This window comes from Eptatretus burgeri, chromosome 1 (genome assembly GCF_056783735.1).
Source record: "Eptatretus burgeri isolate ZD-2024b chromosome 1, Ebu_testis_v1, whole genome shotgun sequence".
Classification (NCBI taxonomy): Eukaryota; Metazoa; Chordata; class Myxini; order Myxiniformes; family Myxinidae; genus Eptatretus; species Eptatretus burgeri.
The window spans coordinates 155618460-155639941 of record NC_140961.1 but is presented as its reverse complement, the minus strand read 5'-3'; the positions used below and the strand labels follow the sequence as shown (position 1 = coordinate 155639941).

The 21482-nt window shown below is 40.2% G+C and overlaps 1 protein-coding gene and 1 pseudogene across 1 annotated transcript in view; one reads left to right on the top strand and one right to left on the bottom strand.

The window, feature by feature from the left end:
- The window catches only part of LOC147035807 (extracellular calcium-sensing receptor-like), a 44370-nt gene that overhangs the window by 9140 nt on the left and 13748 nt on the right, over nt 1-21482 (bottom strand). Inside the window, exons 2-4 of the mRNA XM_085869612.1 lie at nt 10610-10889; nt 10215-10488; nt 6561-7489 (exon numbers count right to left, since the gene is read on the bottom strand). Coding sequence (XP_085725738.1) covers nt 6561-7489; nt 10215-10488; nt 10610-10889 — 1483 coding nt within the window. The remainder of the gene's footprint in view (nt 1-6560; nt 7490-10214; nt 10489-10609; nt 10890-21482) is intronic.
- Nucleotides 290-3236, top strand: LOC147035808 (uncharacterized; annotated as a pseudogene).

Sequence of the window (21482 nt, the reverse complement as noted above, 5' to 3'; positions counted from 1 at the left end):
CCTTGTGAACCAGTGAAGCAAATACACGGGTAAGCATGAATTAAATCTAGGGCATGATATAATTTCCATGATGGTTACCTCTACACTCAATGGTGAAAGGAGGTAATGTTTTGATCCCAGCTTGTCTGTATGTCTGTTTGTCTGTTAGTCCACAAAATTTCAGACAAAGCTTGTAGTAGTGGTAGTTGTATTGGTGATAACAGAAATTGTTATATGGAACTGAACTTATATTATTATTATCTGCAGAAAATAGCTTCATTTCTACAGTATATGTAGTGGACAGGTTAATTGGTTTATGCACTGAAGTAGTCACCCTGGTGTGCACTGCTGTGTTCTGCCTCACTGAGTTGTTCAGGTATGATGTACTCAGCACAAGCTTACCTGATACACATGTGTGCTGGCTAAAACCACTTGTCTGGTGGGCACGAGAGAGGCAGGTTGTCTAATAGCCAACCTGGTCTTACCTTTTTGGGGTTTATCTGAAATTCTTACTATAAAGCTTTAAATTAGAAATGTTTCATATAAATTAGTATTTTGAGTGAAGTGTGTGTTCCACACTGACAGTTTTGACATGTTCTGAATTTAACACGAAGGCTGTAATTAAAAGAACGGGGTATGTCTGGAAAATGTACTGTCCAACCTAATAAGAGTTTAGACTGCTTTATATTTAAATCTTGACTGTGTAAATATTGTAATAATTTATGAATTCAAATGTTTTGTAAATATTCAATAAATTTGGGAATATTTTTTAACTAAAGAATCTCATGTGATTTTATTTCTCTTCTTTCCTCCGGTATGGGTGAAAATTTAATTCTGGCATAATCTCACAAAACTAATTCCCTTAGTGTGCCAAGCTAAATGCTCTACGATATAGAGGAATTATCCTCCTCTCCATTAGTATGGCGGAGGAAACCCCTCTATTATATGTAACAAAATGTTAACATTATATCATTGTATCGTTGCAGATTCAGAAGACAGTTCCACCATGTCCAAGAGCTTCAGACTAGCTGATGTTGAGCGAACTTCACCATCAACATCACAGCACCTCACCACAACTGACTGGAAGTTATGCCTTATATGTCAAGAGGAGAAGACGGAGACACTGACAAAACCTGACCCATCAAAGAGAAAAGACATTGGTAGTGGGCACAGTTCACTCGCAGAGAACATGGTCAAATTCAGTGAACTTAGAGAGCTTCCAGGATCATTTCACCTGGAAATACTCGATGATGGTCATGGCATTGAAGCTGCGATGGTTGCACACGGTGCAAAATATCATCAGACATGCAGGCTCCAGTACAACAACACTAAACTGCAGAGAGCACAAAAGAGAGCACTCAAGAAAGAATGTGAGAGCGATGAGGAACAAGCTGCATGCAAACGCACCAGGTTACATTCACGCTCATCGAGTACAGAGAAGAAGGTCCCAGAAAACTGTTTCTTCTGTGAACAACCTGCTGGGGCTGACACTCTTCAGAAAGCTGCAACATTCCAAATGGACAAACGGGTGCGTACCTGTGCAACCCTTCTTGGTGATGCAGAACTGCTGGGCCCTCTCAGTGGTGGGGACATGATTGCGTTGGACGCCCAGTATCACCCACGGTGCTTGATAGGACTTTACAATCGCACACGAAAGGCCCAGTCAACAGGATCACAGGACCCAAAACAAGAGCGAGCAATGTCGGCAGTTGTCTTCACTGAACTCGTCCTCTACATTGAAGAAACCAGACAAGATGAGGAGACGGCACCAGTATTCAGATTGGCTGACCTTGTCCAGCTCTATCAGTCCAGAATGGAACAGCTAGGAGTCCAGCTCGACACGAGAGTCCACTCCACATGACTGAAACAGAGACTGTTGGTTCAGTTTCCTGACATGCGGGCATACACCAAGGGGAAAGACATCCTGATGTCATTTGAAGAAGATGTCGGTGCTGCTATTGCCAAAGCCTGTGAGCTGGACAGTGATAGTGATGCAGTCCATCTTGCCCATGCTACACAGATTGTTCACCGTCACATGTTTGGAGAAGCCAAGCCCTTCACAGGATTCCCTGAAGTATGTCAAGAAGAATCTGTGCCACCGTTGCTGCTTGCCCTAGTCAGTATGATCCTAGAGGGACCCAACATCAAGGAACAGATGGCAGACACGAACCCTGCAGCAATTGCCACAGCTCAGATACTGAAGTTCAACAGCATCAAACACAAGCGAACACGTGGCACCACATCATCCACCAGTGTCAGGCACAGTGTTGCACAGGAGACCCCACTTCCAATATACATAGGGATGATGCTGCATGCTCATACATGCAAGAAGGAATTGGACGACAGACTGTCACACCTTGGCCTGAGCATCTCCTCTGATAGAGTGCTCCAGCTCTCAGCACAGACGGGCAACAGTGTCTGCCAACAGTTTCACAGAGAACGAGTGGTGTGCCCTCCGAAGATGTGCGGCAAGGTGTTTACAACTGCCGCTGTAGACAACATAGATCACAACCCCAGTGCAACAACATCAAAGGACTCCTTCTATGGTACGCTATCTCCCTCATACAACATCCTTCTTACACTGGTGAAGGAGTGGATCGGAGTATCGTCATTGTTGGAGGATCTGGGGATGCATGGTCCAAGACAGTCGCCCATTGCCGCACTACTACACTGAAATACCCCCTGTCACGAGCAGCATCAAGAAGTCACCTGTCCCAGCTGCTAAAGTGGCGTCATTGACCAGAGGAGACTTCAAACAGCAGACTGATGAAGAATACCAATGGCTAGGCAATGCAAAGCGAGTCCTGTAGGACAACACTGGTACAGTGGACAATGACAACACTTCTTGGGCTGCATTTCATGCCAGTTGACAGCCACCAGATGCTCGAGTCATCTGCCCCACGTCGCTGCTTCCACTCTTCCTGGAGAGTGCCCACACAGTGGCCATGATCCGGCACTCAATGGACGTCATGAAGAATGCTGTGGAACACCTGAATCATGGACAGATACCAGTGGTCACCGTTGATCAGCCACTGTTTGCTTTGGCCAAGCAGATACAGTGGAAGTGGCCAGAGAGCTATGGTGAAGACCAGATAGTGGTGATGTTTGGTGGCCTCCACATAGAGATGGCGGCACTGAGGACACTGGGGGACTGGCTGAAAGGGAGTGGTTGGGTGCAAGCACTTGTGCAAGCCAAGATTGCGACAGCAGGGACAGCAGACTCATTCCTGCGAGCATCCCATGTCTTGCGCACATGAAGAGCACATCAAGTGAATGCAGCAGCACTGTAGATCCTGCAACACCGTGCCTACAACCACTACTGTCTGGGAGAAACCAGGGATGCAGAGGACCTTCCGGAGTTTGAAGACTGGTGCTGCCAGAGAGGAGAAGACATCCCCCAGTTTCACTACTGGGCAACCGTGCTGGAACTAGAACTGTTGGTTCTAATGTATGTGCGTTCTCTCAGGCAGGGATCGTTAATGATGTACCTCAATGCTCTGACAGAGCTGGTCCCTGGTTCCATGGAATGGATCACACCCACTATGCTCGGTGGATACCAGTGCACCTGAAGGACATGGCCGAACTCACCATCAAACACCCAGATGTATCCAGGAAATTCAGGGAAAGCCACTTCACCGTTCAGAAAACACAGAGGGTGTTCTCTTCAATCCCGATTGACCAGGCACATGAGCAGAATAATGCCTGCATCAAAGGAGACGGTGGAGCAGTTGGGCTCACTGACAACCCTAGTGCCATACGTCACTGGATGGTTGCGGGACCAGAAGTTGCCAGGGTGATCGAAGAATTCCAGGATGGGAACCAACACTGGAGACGGCAAACAGCAGACACACGTCATCATGATCAGACGCCAAGTGTACAGGCCTCATTTGTGAAAGATGTTCGCTCTCTCGTTGGTGTCATAGAGGAGATGGGCAACCCATTCGAGGAGGAGAGCCAAGATGTAGTCAAACTGGACACAAAAGAGATTGCAGATCCTGCTGCTGTGGAGACCGTGATGAATACCAAGAGGATTGGCCAAGAGCAGTTCGAGGCTTTCAACAGAGAGTGTGTGTTGGACAGAACAAAGGCAGTGGACGCACCCATTCCTCGTAACAAGCTGAAGGTGTTCAGCACTTCCACTCCAAGAAGCCAGAGCATAGGTCAGCAACAGCTAGCCTCCATCAAGAATGACCGTGAACTCTTCGCACGCATGTACATTGGCTGCCAGACGAGGGATGGAAACCTTGAGGAGTTCTTTTGTCACGAGAATAAGGCATGTCCTCCTGCATTGTCTGATGGTGGAAGCCTCTGCACTGGTACCAAGAGTGATCTCCTCACATGCTTGGAAGAAATCTCCGACGCAAAGACAGAGACTCTTGTCACGATCTGTATTGTACTTGATGGAGCAGCCATCGTCCAGATGCAGAAGCCGGCTGCATCAAAGACCTTTGAAGAGTATGCACAACAGATCTTCATCCAATATATGTCCACGAAGCTGCAAACAGTGTCACGCCTGGATCTGGTCTGGGATACTTACCTTGCTTATTCACTGAAAGGTAGTACACGTGCAAAGCGTGGACAAGGTGTGCGGAGATGTGTGGTGGCTGCCGCAGCCATACCAGGAAACTGGCAGAACTTCCTTCGAGTAGATAGCAACAAAACCGAGCTGTTCAGGTTCCTCTCAGCAGCTCTCATGGAATGGTTTGACCAGGAGGACAAGCAACTCGTCATTACTGATGGGAAGGCAGTGCTCAGCAAGGCACTACTGCCAGATCTGACCTCACTCACCCCATGTAACCATGAAGAAGCTGATAGTCGGATGTTGCTGCATGCATCTCCGCAGTCCAGCATGGACACCATGAAATACTCATCCGGACTGTAGACACCGATGTTGTGGTGCTGGCAGTGTCCCTGGCACAGGAGTTGCAACCAGAAGACAAACTGTAGCTGGCATTCGGAACAGGCCAGAGATTTCCGATACCTAGCAGCACACGAAATAGCAGCTGGATTGGAACGAGAGAAGGCTCGTGCACTGCCAATGTTCCACGCTCTAACTGGATGAGACACTGTGTCTAGTTTTCATAGACATGGCAAGAAGACTGCATGGGCAGTCTGGACGGTACTGCCAGAACTCACTGAGGCACTGCTGCTGCTGTCCTCTGCACCTCGTGACATACCAGACGATGCAATGTGCATCATCGAGAGGTTTGTGATCCTGTTGTATGATCGAACCAGCAAATGCACAGACATTGACAAGGCCAGGAGGAAACTTTTCGCAAGGAAGAACAATGTGCAGCTCATCCCTCCAACGAAGGCAGCTCTGGAGGAACATGTCAAGAGGAAAGTGTATCAAGGTGGACATGTGTGGGGTCAGATACTGCTGCCAGCACCAGAGCTCCCTCCACCAACCAACTGGGGTTGGTCAAGGACTGGAGAAGGACAGTACACACCTTACTGGAGCAGGCTAACTGAGGCAGCTCACAGCTGCATTGAGCTGGTTTCTTGCAAGTGCAAGAAAGGGTGTGTGAGGCGCTGCAAGTGCAAAAACGCTGCCCTTCAGTGCACAGCCCTCTGTGTGTGTGAAGGGGATTGCACATGACGATGAGTCAACAACATACATGTACTTGTGGCAATGCTGAACTTGTTAACATGACACTGTTTATGTACACGTATCTTCAGTACCGGTATATACCTAGCCTCAGATACCAGTACACCGAGCCTCAAATACTAGACCATGTAGCATGTAATTATTATACCTAAGACATTTACAGAACTAAGACATTCTTTTCAAAGTATTGTGTTGAATCCAATATTTGCCGAGATAATTTCCAAATAAAATTATATAACAGACTGTGATAGATAATATTAAGTTGAAAATGGTACCATTGGATTACTTGCCACCAAAAACATTCATTTAGATACCAGAATCAAGTCAATAGCTGCATTAATGTCCAGAGATAATAGCAAATGTAGATTTCAAGTGGCGGCCATTTTGAAATCCAATATGGCGGACATAAAGAGAGAATTTCAAATGGCCCAATATCTGAAAATGTTCGGAACATATTAATGTGCATTTGTGCCAAATTTGGTGCTTGTATCACAAAATGCACAACAGGTTTGCTATGCTGCTTCACTATAACACAATATTTTGTATTTTTTTTTGGAGATGAAAACATAACACACTATTCTGTGTTATGGGCAGAATGTTTTAATTTTACCAAATTGGTTATATATATATATATATATATATATATATATATATATATATATATATATATATATATATATATATATATATATATATATATATATATATATATATATATATATATATATATATATATATATATATACATACATATATATATATATATATATATATATATATATATATATATATATATATATATATATATATATATATATATATATAAACCTACATCTTATTGCAAATAAATTGAACAGACTAAAAATTAATTTCCAGAATATGATTATATAATTGAAGGGTCAGCAGTGAAGAATAAAGTACCTTGATATTGAAACAGTAAAAACTAAATAGCATAATCTTACAGCACTCTCACCTGCCACGGCTCAAAGCTGTGACTATCTCCACAAGTAATATTTAATAAAATGCTTTTAATTTGCACACAGTATTGAAGGTTATGCAAAGCCTTTGCGATCGCGTACACTGCCATGTACGTGTTGTAACTGACTCGAAGATGAGATACATCAGTAAGCTCTGTGTCAACTGCTTCTAAATTTTCACTTCCTGTGCACAGGTGTGAAGTCTTTTTATTTGGAATCCATGTGCATCCAAACGAATGCTCCCAAAATTCTAACAAAAATATGTTAACTGATGCAGTTTCTTCCTCATTGATAAGCTTTGTTTTGGTATGAAGCATGTCTGAAGCAGTTGATTCAGGTTTTATTATTCTGGAAGCAGTTTGGCGAAGGGCTAACTTTTTGTTCATTTGTTTTTCTGTTGAATGTTTGTGATTTATCTGTTTGATTGATTCATATTGTAAACAATATGATGATAAGGAAGTTTTTTTCAAAAAATCAACGACAATAATAGTTTCGTTTTTCGTCAATTCATTGGAATCTCCAACAGTCGTTTTGATAAATGTTGATTTCTTGCAATAGCAATCCTTCACATCCAGATGAATAAAACAATTTTTAGTGTACATATCATCATTACTGGAAGAAACTTCACGCAATTTAACTAAATTACTTGAAACTGCATTCCTGTCCACAAGACTTGGTTGTAGATTAATGAGGAAATCATAGAAACCTGGAATATATCCCTTGGTTAAAGCAAAACCAATTGTGCCTTCAAACATATTCATTGTATTCTGGCCTGAAATGACAGAGGAATCAATCCAATCTTCACTTGCAATCCATTGTTTCCTTGTAATATTTCTACGTAACATTTCTTCTACAAGTGGCATAAAATCTGTTACAGTTGTAAAAGCCAAGATAACTTTTGCTTTGGTGTTTGCAATCTCCTCTCCTGAATGATCGTAATAGAAACATTATTTATCAGAATTAAATTATATTCAGTATAATTGATACTGCAGTTGTTGTGTGCATTGTACATCATTTTTAATATTCCACTAGCAAATACCATCTGTCGCTTCACTGATAGGAATTGTAAAGGTGAGGGGGAGGGAGAAAAAGAGGGGGGGAGATAATGATAATGGGTAGGGGAGAGAGAGGGGGGAGGGTGAAGAGGAAGAGCGGAAAGTAGAGAGGACGGAGGGGAGCGAGGAGGAGTGGGGAAAGGGAAGATCGTGTGAGGTGAGATGAAGGGAAGGCAGACGTGTGGTGGACCATTAATTACGATTCATACTGTCTCAGCAAAATGATTCTGCATATAATAACAGTGAAGCTGTGAACAAAAGCCTGAAATCCATTTTTGTACTGGTCATACTATAAACAAGGCCCAAAGACAAACGCCATCCAGACATAACCACCGTCCAGATAAGTCCAGAGACAGAAAAAGACAGACAGAAGGGAGTGGAGAGTGAGAGAGATGTGGGAGGAGAGTGCTGCACTTTATCAGGAGGGGGTAGAGCAAAGATGGGACAAAAACAGAGGGGTGGGGTTAGGGGAGTTACCAGAGATAATAAGTTATGCTTTATGAACAAAACACACACACACACACACACACACACACACAAACACACAAACACACAAACACACACATACACACACACACACACACACACACACACACACACACACACACACACACACACACACACACACATGCACGCGTGGCCGATATCGACAATTTTTTGGGAATCGTGAGGTTGGAACCAGTGTGATTACAGAATCCAGCCTGCATGCAATCCAAAACCCTTGATTAGCTTTCAGCAAAAAAAAAACAAATGTTGCATTTATATCGACATTTCAGGGATATGTTCCCAAATATCAATCTTTATAAAGAGCTGTGTGACGGGTGGAAAAAAACAAATTGGCTTGGTAAATTTGAAAACACGCAGGCATGATAAACAGCTCGGAAATCAGGTGTTATGTCACAACTCGCTCAGAACGATGGAGAAATAACCACTCGCTCAGGATGATGAGACAAGAACCACTTGCTCAAGATGACGGAGCAAGAACCAATCGCTCAGGATGACGGATCAAGAACCACTCGCTCAGGATTACGGATCTGATACATCGCTCAGAGTGATGTAGCGTGGTACCGCTTGTGACTCTAGGGTGCTCGGCAAGTGGCTAAAGCACTCAAGCAAGCACAAAATTTAAATGGCTGCTATGGAATGGCTGGCCAGGCAGGGGCTGCATACCATGTCGGATCTCTTTCACTTTGAAGCCGGTCTTCACCGCACATGCAGCAGCTAAAGAAATAAAATGAATTTGCTCAAATAATGACTATATCCACAAAAGGGTTTCCGTGTAATATAAAACAACGTTGGAGACATCGCACAGTGTAGTCGCCTGTGAAATAAACATTGCAGATAATCCACAATGTTGCCTCCCCTTCTGTGCACTCGTTCGTGTTACGTCATTCGCGGTCCACGCAAACGTTTTAACTTTATTTTAAAACTCGGTTTTCACCAGATTTTATTAGACTCCCTGCAGAGCACCTCATAAAACCTCCGAAAATATGGACACTAATCTGGCAGATGCTATGGATAAGCTGTCCTTCTGGTGGAGAGGTCATGAGGTCCAGCAGTGAATGCATTAAATCATAAAAACTTTGGCACATTCTGAAATCATTTTTTTCACTCAATATAATTCTTGAAACAATTGAAAAAAGAAGTTTGTTGCTTTGGAAATTTCACATTTTCTTGTGTAAATATGGAAGAGGAGGGAACATAGCCTTACTTGCTTAAAGTAAATCGGTATATCGGCTTAGTTATAAGACTCGTTATTTCTTCAAATTATCAGATTTCACTCCAGATTTGGACATGCAGTATATTTAGTCCGCACGATATCTCATCCTCAAAACCGAAATAATATTTCGATTATGTACTTTAATTAGTCCATGAGAGTAGATCGTGGAAAATCATATCATACACGTAAAGCATGACATCGCTCCAAGCTCCAAATTTGAAAACTATTGCAATTATAAAATGAAGTACACAGCGATCCTTAGATCTAATGAAAAGGCATTCAATAAAATGGGTGAACAAAATGAAAAAAACAAAAACCTTATCAGAAAGAAATCGTTGCGGCATGTTCCAAGTCAAGGCATGGTTGAGCAGGCCAAAAAAACATGGCGGCTTCAGACCCGAGCGAAGTTTCCTAGGATATGCCTGATGACCCCATAGAGAGCGGTGACAAATTTTGTGCCTGATAAAGGATATAATTAAATAAGGACACTAATTATCTTCAAAAATGATGTTTTAATGAACAGAAACACCCAATTTTCGGTCATTTACTTCCTTGGAGTTTTCTTAGTATGCAAGCAACGTTTCAGGCTGCGAGGTTTCATGGCTTTGAGGGTATGACACACACACACACACACACACACACACACACACACACACACACACACACACACACACTCGTATAGATAAAGCATGGAACAACAAAAATTTGAATTGAATTTTTATCGATTAACATATTTGCTATTTCTTTTTGATGTACAAGCATGAAGTATATCTGCAGAAATTTTCAAAAGGACCGAGATATTTCTCCATAAATTATACAATTATGTGTAACTCCAATGTGAATGATAACATCAGTGGCATCATATATGGATTTACCGAGACGTTTTATTTCATTTATGTCCACTTTATTGGACACAACTCCTTGAAAGGCAAGACATAATCCATAATACTCCGATTCAACAATAAATTGTGCAACACCTTCTCTCCCATATTCCTCGTTATTTGAAATCGTACCAATGTAAACCCAGTCAAAGTGACGAACCATCCTTGCTATTGCGATTGACTGGAACATATCACTTGGCATGGTTCGCAAAAATGAAGGAAATTGTTCTTTGTCACTCAAGCACCGACATGAGGCTAAGTAGCTTATCTGAAACATAACAGTGTATAGTTTGAATCAAAGGTCCGGAAACTCGACCACACTGCCATTTTATTTAACAATCACAATTATCAAAAAAGAAAGAATTTTGTTTCGACAAATAAAGTCTCACTTGTGGCATTAAAAATAGAGCAAAGAAACGAGCAATTGTCAATGTATGTTGTGAACCAGACTCTCCAACCACAGCATGAATAGGACAAACTTCTTTAAGATCATGACTGAACTTCTGCCCAAGGAAGCTGAGAGCAGCAGTCAACGTCTTGTGCATGTTAAAGCAAGAGTCATAAATCATGTATCCAAGGGATATGTTTGGTAGAATGGAGGAGTTCCGATTTATTTCCTCAACTGCATAAATCATCGTCATAATACTGCGAAAAATATAGGTGTTGAATCTGAAAGAGAGAAAACAAGAAGAAAGAAACATAGAATGTCATAGTCCCTGTGCTTTTAGTAATTTTCCTGTACTGGGTTAAAGGGCGAGTCCACCAGTTGGACATCTTTGATCAGATCACAAACTAAAGTGAAACGCATGTGTATGCCATCATGTGCTGTGATTATGCCAAAATTGAACAAAATCAGACAATGCATATATGAGAAATTGTTGTGGACACGTTTAAGGAACAAAATGGCTACCAGTCGGCAATCTTGGTTCTGATCTTGAAATAAAATGACGTGCATATGTATGTCATCATTTTTTGTCTGTGTGCCAAGTTGGAACAAGATAGTGTCCGAGACGTTGTTGAAGACCTGGTCAACATTGGGTTTTTACAACTAAAATGGCCGCCAGTCAGCCACCTTTGATCGAATGGTGAAACACAAAGATGTCCATATGTATACCATCATATATTGCCTTTGTGCATAGTTTGAACAAAATCAGTTTATAGGTGTCCGAGATATGGATGTGGAAGAATGGATGGATGCACGCACAGAAAGATGAGACCCAATCCATAAGCCCCATTTCGGACTCAGGATAACAATAATACAGAAACAGGCCAACCTTGCCTTAACCCTCTCTGAACTTATATGAACCTCAGTACCTTTATCTATCAACAAGGCTCATTATTGGTTTATATCAAGCGATATGTGTTCATATATAACACAATATAGGCTACAAAATTTACACCAAGCCCACATGCTTCCACAGCACATGGCACATCATATTCTGGTTAATGCTATCAAAAGCTTTTTCCAAGATCAAGAAAAAAAATTCCAGTCTTCTTTAATGCATTTACCATTTATCAGGTGTGATAAAAATATGTTGTCGAAGATGGATCTGCAAGGAATGCCACATCTCTTATCAGGTAAGCCCAGATCACCGCTAACCTTCTTGAACTCGTTTGCAAGTGCTTTGGAAATATAGATCGGTGACCAATTTCTTTACTGTGCACATACTACAGGTGGTCAAATGTCGGAGATCTCCGGTCTTTGAAAACAAGCACACTTTTTCACTTCTGAAAATCAGCGGCATTTCTCCAGACAGAAGTGATGCATTTAGAACATTTTTTTTTTGTATACCTTGGTCGAGGCTCGTATGAGAGCTAACACACAACTCACAGCAAGGAGGCATGAGACAAGAGGGGCGGGAGTGGAAGGGACAAAACAGTGGGGAACAGACACATTAGGTGAACTGTGGAAGGGAGAGGGATGGGGATGGGACGGGGAACATGGCGAAGAGAAGATGGACATTTCAGGGACTTTCAGGAAGGAAAGCAGGAGAAATGAAGGAAGTGGGCTTGAGCATCTCTGGGCCAAAAACGTCCTAAAACGTCCAAAAAAAATTAATAATTCAGCAGTTAGGCCATCAATACATAGAGCCTTCCCAGAGTCTGCCTAAGCAAGTTGACAGGTTAATTGGGAAGGGTGATTGGAACAGTACTTCCAACTCCAGATAGTGAGCCTCAGTTTGGGAGACGAAGTGACAGGTCAAATTATTCATCATTTCTTTTGAAACAGTTTTCTTTTTGAAAAGTTCAGAAAAATTAAAAAAATTATATTTCATCTAATGTCACCCAGATTAGGAACAATGTTTCCTCTCAGGTCTAAAAGATAAAAAAACAAGGGCACTCAGTAGAGCACATATCTCTGCCCCGCAATGCCTGATCCACAATAACATATCTGGACCCACACATTTTTGAAATATCCTGCTCTGTATAGTTTTTGGCCCTAACTCTCAATAGTGAAGAATCACTTAAATATTCTCGTAGCCGGATCCGGATCCAGATCATCACCAAAATTGAATCAGCTAATCCGTGTCACACCCCAAACCTGTCCACCAAATTTCACCCAGATCCATGCACAACTTTTTGAGATATCCTGCACAGAGACAGACAGACAAGAGAGAAAACATAACCTCCTTCACCTTCAGTGGAAGAGGTAATGAGAAGGCCACTCAATAGAGGACATACCTCTGCCAGGCTGATTAGATTACGATTTGTATTCCACTGATAGGCCTGATCTGGATTCAGACCTGAACCAAAATCGAATCGGCTTGTTCTTGTCAAATAACCAACTCATCCACCAAGTTTTGTCCCAATCCGTCCAAAACTTTTTGAGACAATCCATATATCTATTTTAGCCTTATCACTCAATGGTGAAGAATTACTTTTAATTTCTCTGATCCAGATCTTCACCAAAATCGAATCAATTCTTCCTTGTCACACACCCAAACTGTCCACCAAGTTTCGTCCGTCCACAACTTTTTGAGATATCATGCTATATATATTTCTCTCTCAAAAAATTATAGAATCCAGATCTTCACCAAAGTCGAGTGAGTGTCTTTGTCATCCACCGAACCTGCTCACAAAATTTCATCCAAATCCGTCAACAACTTATTGAGATATCTTTCACACAGACAGACATACGGGAGAAAACAACCTCCACCCACTGAATATGCCATGATGGCTTATTTACAGTTCCCAAACGAAAGAAAGACTTGTATCTAAAAAGTATTTTGTTACAGAAGAAGAGGAAACATTGTCAAGAAGAAACATTGTTCCAAAAAGTCTCCAAAAAAAAAAGAAAATTCTAAACTTTTATGATCTGTATTCTTCGTCTAGCTAGAGTCCCCGCTCCCTTTTGATGGATTTAATCTCTTTAGTGGGCCTTCCTTTCGATTAGAAACTGTTTGTTTCTTTCGCTACCATTCTCTCATTTGCCAATTTTGCTCTCAATATGTAAAATGTCTGATTCTAAGCAAGCCATTGTAATGTGTTTATCGTTTGTACTCTGCAATTTAAATTGCTGACCAAGTACCCAGATCTGAATTTTTAGGTTGTCCTACCATGAACTAATTGAGGAGAAAGAAGTTTTTTTGAGCTCAATAAGGCTCAGAAGACACGAAAGGCTTCTTTAAATAAACTGTCTTCGAGAGGTTCAACGTTAAATTTCCAATAAGTGTTCCTTTCTGTGGGTTGAGGAAAGGAAAGGTCCAGAGTTACCATAGGATGATCTGAAAATAAGCAAGGGAAAAGGCCAGAAGAAACCACAGAATTCTTAAAGGGCAGGTTAATGTACCAGTGGTTGATCATTGATGAGGATACTTGACCATTGGCGCATCGACAACAGGTATATTGGGGTACATTGGACTGGGACAATCGCCAAATATTTAAGAAACCCACAAAGTTGAAGAAGTGGGATAAGTCCACATGGGACTCAGAATGGAGTTCAACATAATTAATCAATCGATGGCTCAAAGGTGGAATTAAAATCACCTCCAACACACACAATGATCAAAATCGACAGATTTCAAGTGATTAATCAGAGGTGAAGAAAGGCTTTCACTCTACACAATCACAAGGTGTGTCCACATTAAATATGGTGCAATGGAAGTTATGACTTACGAATTAAAGAGAGATAAACGGGCCTTTTATTACCTCCTGAAAATGGCATGAGTTGCATACCAGACCAGGCTTTTGCAAGAAGCCGGGAAAGAGTGAGAAAGAACAAAGGACTGTTTTTTTTCCAGAATTTCAAGAGTTGTGTGAAAATTCTGGATATGAACAATGTACTCAATTTCCAGATGAACAAATCAAGCGATGCTGCTTGCATTGGACGCAATCCTGGGCCAAAGGTCTGCGCATTCATTTGGCAATGGCCCGGTAATGGCAGCATCATCCTTTTCTCATTTGTTGTTGAGAATCTCTCCTGCATCATCCTCAGGTCAGGTCAGGTCCAGTCCACAGGTGATGCTATAGCCCCTCACAGATTCCTCGCACATAGGCCTCTTTGTCCACCCTTAGTGCACGTACAGTTTTATGCCTCAGATCCCTGAACAGCTCAGCTCTGCCATTCAGCCTTGCTCTGCGACTCTGGTCAATGGTATCCAGTATCCCTTGAGAGACAAAATTCTTCTGTGCCCGACGGTGAGTTCCAAGAAATCCACCGACAACATCAAGGACGGTGGTCTTGAAGGCACTCCACAACTCTTCAGGATCCCTCAAAGCACCCAGACACCCCAAATGTCCACTCAGCCTGTTCGCAAACTCCTCAGCTACCCTCTCCCCTTGAGCTTGCCAACATCCAGCCTAGGCTGGGATGGTACCATTCTCCAGGATTTAAGGTGCAGCTGTTGGTACTTGTTCAGGATGACGAGAGTCCGAGTGTTTAGGTCTATGGTGCTTCCACAGTCTTGCTCTACAGATGTGAGGCTTGGATTCTGTCCAGGGATTTGAGATGGAAACTAAATTCCCTTGGTACCAGGTTCTTCAGAGAATCCTTTGGTGCTGTCGTCAATTTCCGTATCAGCCCCTCTGTTTTCCCAAACTGCGTGGTGTTCTAACATCTTGCAGCTCCTTTCTAATTGAACAGAATTCTCACTCTCTCAATCAGCACACTCATCACCCCATATATGCTCCTTCGTTCCTCTCAACACACCTCCCCCTCTTCCCAACTCCTCAAATATTGTACTTCCCAATGCCCACTCCATTCTTCACCAAACCTCAACCAAGTCTCATTCTTACCCTCTCTTCACCTCTCCCATCGCCCTCCTGCACCCTGGCCATGCCTGCTCTCATCATCTCCCCTCCCTCTCAAAGCAACCTTCACACTCTTCGCCCTCTAAGCTTCCCTCTCACCTTTCACAAAAACTCCCTCCTCACTCTTCTCCCTCAACTCTCCATCCTCACAATTTTCCCTACAATCTTCCCCCTCACTCCCCCTTCCCAAAGTCCCCCCCCTTCACATCCACAAAGCTCCCTCCTCTCCCCACATTCTCTCTTTGATCTCATCTCTCCACCTCCTCCAATCTTCAACTGCCCTCTATCTCCTCTCTTTTTATTCCCCGCTCCACCTCAACCCATCACCACCGAGCCTTTCCTTCTTCTCATCCGGCCCTTTCCCCGAGCTCTTCTGCAATCCCCCACACTCTTTCAACAACTATCTTTACCTCCCTCATCCTCCCTCATCCAACCCTCCCCCTCCCCGCCCCTGCACCGAACACATCTTCTCCTCCCTCTTCCTTAACATCGTGGACTTCAAATATCCAGGGCCTTTGCTCAAACCTGACAGCTCTTTCCATACAAGTACACTGCAAACCAGACATAATCTGCTTCACAGAAACTTTCCTCCTTCAAGACATTTCAGACTCCCAAGTATCTCTCCCTGGTTAATCCCTCCTCCGGTATGACAGACCTGAGCCTCATCCTGGTGGCGAAGTTGCTCTCTTCATCAAAGACTCCATTCCTCACTAAAGTGCAATGCCCCTCCCCCCACACCCCCAAGAATACCCCTGGCTTTGGCTTCCAATCCACTCCCACCTCATGTTTTTATGTGTTCTGTACTGTCCACCACAGAGTGATGACTCCATTTACATCTCACTCTCCAAAAATTTGGACCAACTTCTCTCCACTCATCCCAACTCTCTTCGTCATATGTGGTAACTTCAGTTGTCATCAGGCCAGTTGGCTGGGTGTGGGTACCACACTCTCCTGTCATGGCACTTCAGCAAAAGACTTCTGTGACTCATTAAGGCTGACACAATCTGTGAAATTCCAGACGCGGATCTCAACCAATGGTACTTCATCTCTTCTTGATCGTATTTTGAACAATTTCCCTGAACATAACCTGCTGTTCTTTCTATGCTCCAATCGGTTCCTCTGACCACATGCTTATCAAAGTAGACATCTCACTGGCTGGTATGATGTCTGCAACGATGTTCGTTGCAGACATGCATTTAATTACAAAGTATAAAAATATTGTTTCGATTTATGTTTGCTTGTTTTCTGTGTAATGTCAAATTTTTGCTTGCCTCTTCGAGGAACTTATTGATTATGTTTGCTTCTCAAATCTGTCATTGAAAAGGAATTTGGGTTTTATGTTGTCCAGTGCGATGAGATGACCAATATTACCCTTTATTTTATTTTTTGTAGATAATCAAGATGTAGGATGTCGGTGACGTCATGTACTTGGTAGATATTCAAAAGTGCCTATCGTACGAAGGTCAGATGTTTGACGTTCAATGAAGTTGCTCTGTATATTGGCTTGGAGTAAACCGAGCTGAAGAATCATAAGAACAAGTGAGTGACACAAACAAGTGGTGGAAGAATTACTGCAGTGTAGGCAACAAAGGACCACAGCAGAAAAGCAAAACTGCCAATAGGTATGAGGGGTAGATTTATCAGAGGATAATAACAACAAGTACTCAGGAATCTCCAGAGTGAGGTGGTAAATTGACCATTACGTAGTGTCATTTTTACAGCTACAAACATCAGCCACCTTCAAAATGAACTCAGCAGCAAGTCGAGCAAGGAAATAAGTCCCATGAAGAAGGCCACTTGGTAAGATCATACCTTTCCACATGCACTCCCCAGTACTTAAACTTTATTGAAGCAGGTTGTGCTCATTGTAGTGAAAACACCAGACCGCAACCTGAACAACAACAGCAGCCAAGTATTGACACAATTGATGACAAGACATTTGTGCAATTATTAATTACATGATGTGCGCAACATTAAAATGTCATTGATTATCCACAAAAAAAAGAAATAGAGGGCAATATTGGTTATCTCACTGGACTGGACACCATAAAAACCCAAATTCCTTTTCAATGACAGATTTCGAGAAGCAAACATGATCAATAAGTTTCTGGAAGATGCAAACAAAAATTTGACAATACACAGAAAACAAGAAAACATAAATCGAAACAATATTTTCATACTTTGTAATTAAATGCATGTCTGCAACGAACATCACCTGTATTGATTCAAAATAAACCTGAAAGATTATTGTTGCATTTGTCATGATTTGCAGAAAAATTTTGATCACAAACAATATATCATTATTACGACTATAAGAGCACCTCTTAGAGCGCATAACTCTGCCAGGATGAACAATTTACATTTTGTATCCCGATGATAGACTGGATCTGCATCCAGACCTGAAGCAAAAAGTAATCAGCTTGTTCATGTGACCGACCCAACTCAACCACCAAGTTGTGTCATAATCAGTCCATAACAGTAGGGTGGATATACTGGTTCTGGCTCACTTTTCCCCATGTAAATGAATGGGGGATTTTCAGCGATTCCTATTTTTTTCCCTAAAAATAAACCCCCTTTTTATCCCAAGGTATATTTATTTGTCTCCCCTTTTAACCTGGAGGTTGAACCTCATTGAATTGAACACCTGGGGGTTGAACAGCTCACTCATTGAACCTATAAAGATTTGTTCATTCTCAAATTCCTTCAATAGTCTAATTTTCTTTGCACAATAATCCCCATCTAAAGTATTGAAAAACAAAACATTTGAATCTTTATATTTTTTAAGATACCCCTTTTGTGCCATTACGAAATGATAAACTTCTCTTAATGCTCTTGTTTGACCACCCCCTGAGCCACATATCATTTTGAGATTATAGTAAATTGTTTTTTCATTGTTCAATTGATAACCATCAAAGTTTTCAGTCCATTCAAGGATATTCATTTTTTTCTTTACATCCTCTAACTTACTCGTTTTTAAATTGATTCGCCTATTTGTTTTATTTACCTTTGTTTTAGTTATTTTTTCAATAAGACTTATTTGATATTTTTCACATTCATTATGTTTTCCATTTATATACCAAGACTGAGATTTTCTCCACTCTTTAGTTTGATTAATACTTGATTTAACCATTTATATATTGCGAAAAAATGCGGCGGAAGCCCTTAAAAAAACCCTAACCCATCTTCCCATCGTTAAAACACAATCTATTTTATACACTCTATCATACGATATTCATATGGAACACAATCTATTCCATTATCTAAAATAAATCTCTTATCATCAAAGGCTCCTAATGCCTTTTTATTTACTTCTTCACTATATATGTTATGTTTATAACTTCTTATTGTATTCATTTTCCTATGTTCTTCTTTCTTATTCATCAAACAATTATGATAATTTCTAAAAGTTATTGATTTCTTTATTACATATTTCTTTATTCCCTTTAACCTCTTATCAATCTGATCACCATACTTATAAGCATATGCCTTTGCTCTCAATCCAATAAACTCACTCATTACTTTTCCACTCAACTCATCCTTAAACTTACCAATAACCTTTTCATTCTTTTTGGAAAATAACTCACTCTTCTTGCTGAAATTACTTGTATCATATACTCCAATATTTTTCTTCATATCTTTATAAACATCATCAGTTTTTATATCTAGGATAAAACTATCAGTGTCCATATACAACAATGAAACATTTTCACCATACTCTTTCTTTAAGTCATTATACAAATAATCATACATCAATATCTTTGATAAATCAAGAACTGCTGTTCCAATATAAATTGGTTTATCCATTACAATACTTTCCTTTTTCATATGAATTGCAGAAAAGTTCTCTGAAAAAACCTCTTCTCTCTCAAAACTTGGTTTATTTATCAATCTCGAAGCTTCTTTCCAAGATGTTGCGAATCTAATGTTTTGCCTGTTTCTAACATTTTCCATAGTCTTTCCAAATACAGCATTATTCATTAATTTATAAAAGTCCCCTTCAAATTTTACTTTTGTATTTGCTCTCATATCTGTATTGAATTGAATATACTTTTTCACCCAAGGACTTTGTTTAAATTTTAAAACTCTATGAATTTTAGTGACTCTCAATCCTTCTCTCAAAAACTGTTTTAAGCTTCTCTGATGCAAAACATATCCCTCTTTATCATAGAATGTTGTTAATAACTTTTCTGTTGATTTGCCTTTAATATTAAAACTTTTATGATAATCACTGAACCATTCTTTCTTTGGGGTTTCTTTCTCACATGCAAAAGGAAGGTCTTTATGCTTATTATGAAGATCACTTGGGTACTTCAAATCAACTTCAAAATAATAACCTTCTTCTTCGTCATTCAATTCCTCTTGAGAAGAAATAACAATATTCATCAAAGCCTTTTCATAATCCTTTTCTTCCACCCACTCTAATTTACCATAAGGCAGAGATTGAGACATTGCCCATCCATACAAATTATTAGCATCAAAGTACATCAAATAATTACTATCTTTTTCACTATCATAATTTGGAAGATATTTATTATTTGCTTTAGCATATCTTTTTGAACATACTTGTGATATTCCACCTCTCTTAGACTTCTCAATCATCAAAAGCATATCTACATCACTGACTAAATCTATATCTTGTTTTGTCATTTTCAACATTGCACTCCAAGCTAAACCAGGAGCTGTGAAATAGTGGGCAGGATCTAATCCATAACAATTATTATGACAGAGTGATCTAAAAGCTTCAAACACATCAGCTAGCAATAAAACATCTGTTTTTAGATATAAATCATGATATTCTCCAAGGTTCTTTATCTTAAATATTTTCCATATTTCTTGTGTGTTTTTATATTCCTTATCACTTATCTCTTCTTCATAAAGGTTATTATAGAAACTTTCTTTTGAAGGAAGTTGTGTTTCTTTAAATCTCATAAATGAATGCATATAATCATAAGGATAAATTCCCTTACTTGTAAGAATTTTCTCTTTACTTTGAATTTCATTCCTTGTTTCAATTTCCTCTCTCGTGAGAATTCCTTCTTTAATCAGAATTTCATCTTTAATCAGAATTTCCTCTTTAGTTAGAATTTCATTCATTGTTCGAATTTTCTTTAGAATTAGAATTTCATCTTCAGTTAGAATTTCTTCATTAATTTCCTCATTAATTAGAGTTTCCTCTTTACTTTGAATTCTCTCTTTAATCTGAATTTCCTCTTTAGTGAGAATTTCCTCTTTTGGAAAGAATGAATTAAGATTTGTAAAAGAGTCCGTGGAGCTTAGATTTGATGCGAGGTAGGCTAGTGGTGTTCCAATAAACTTGTAAGAATCTAGAAACCTAATACAAGTTAAAGGTTTTGTGAATATCATTTTTGTAAAAGAAATATACTTTTGACTTGTGTTTGTTATGGCAGAAATATTCCCTGGTGTTTTTGAAAGTTCATTTATAAATAGATGTGTATCATAGTTGGCGCTGTTGTGAAGAAAGACTGGAATAAAAGAAGGTAATTTATAATTAAGATTACAACAGGAATGAGTGGGACCTCTATATTTACCAGTAAGATGACAATGATCCCTAACTTTAGACTCCTTAATTTCCCCCTCACAAATATGACAGATATTGTTCTTTCTAATTTCTAATTTTTCTTCTTTGGTTAATTTCATCGGTTCATTTGTTTCTTTCATTAATTTAGTGAGTCTTATACAATCCTTTTCTAATCGTTTTACAAACTCTTGTGAAGCATTTTTTCCACTATAATGTTCAAGTTTATTATACTTTTCTCCAACAGATGATTTGATATAATAACAGAAACCACAAGGAGTATGTTTTTGATATTTATTTGTATATGATTCTTTTGGATTAGGAGAAGCAGTATTAATCTTTTTAAGGATACACTCAAAATCAGCGTATATCACAAATGGGTGCATGATAGATTTATTATAATCTTCAAAATAAATCTTTTCACCAGGTTTAGGCATTGTAATTACAGCTGATTTATGATTACTGCAATATTTTTA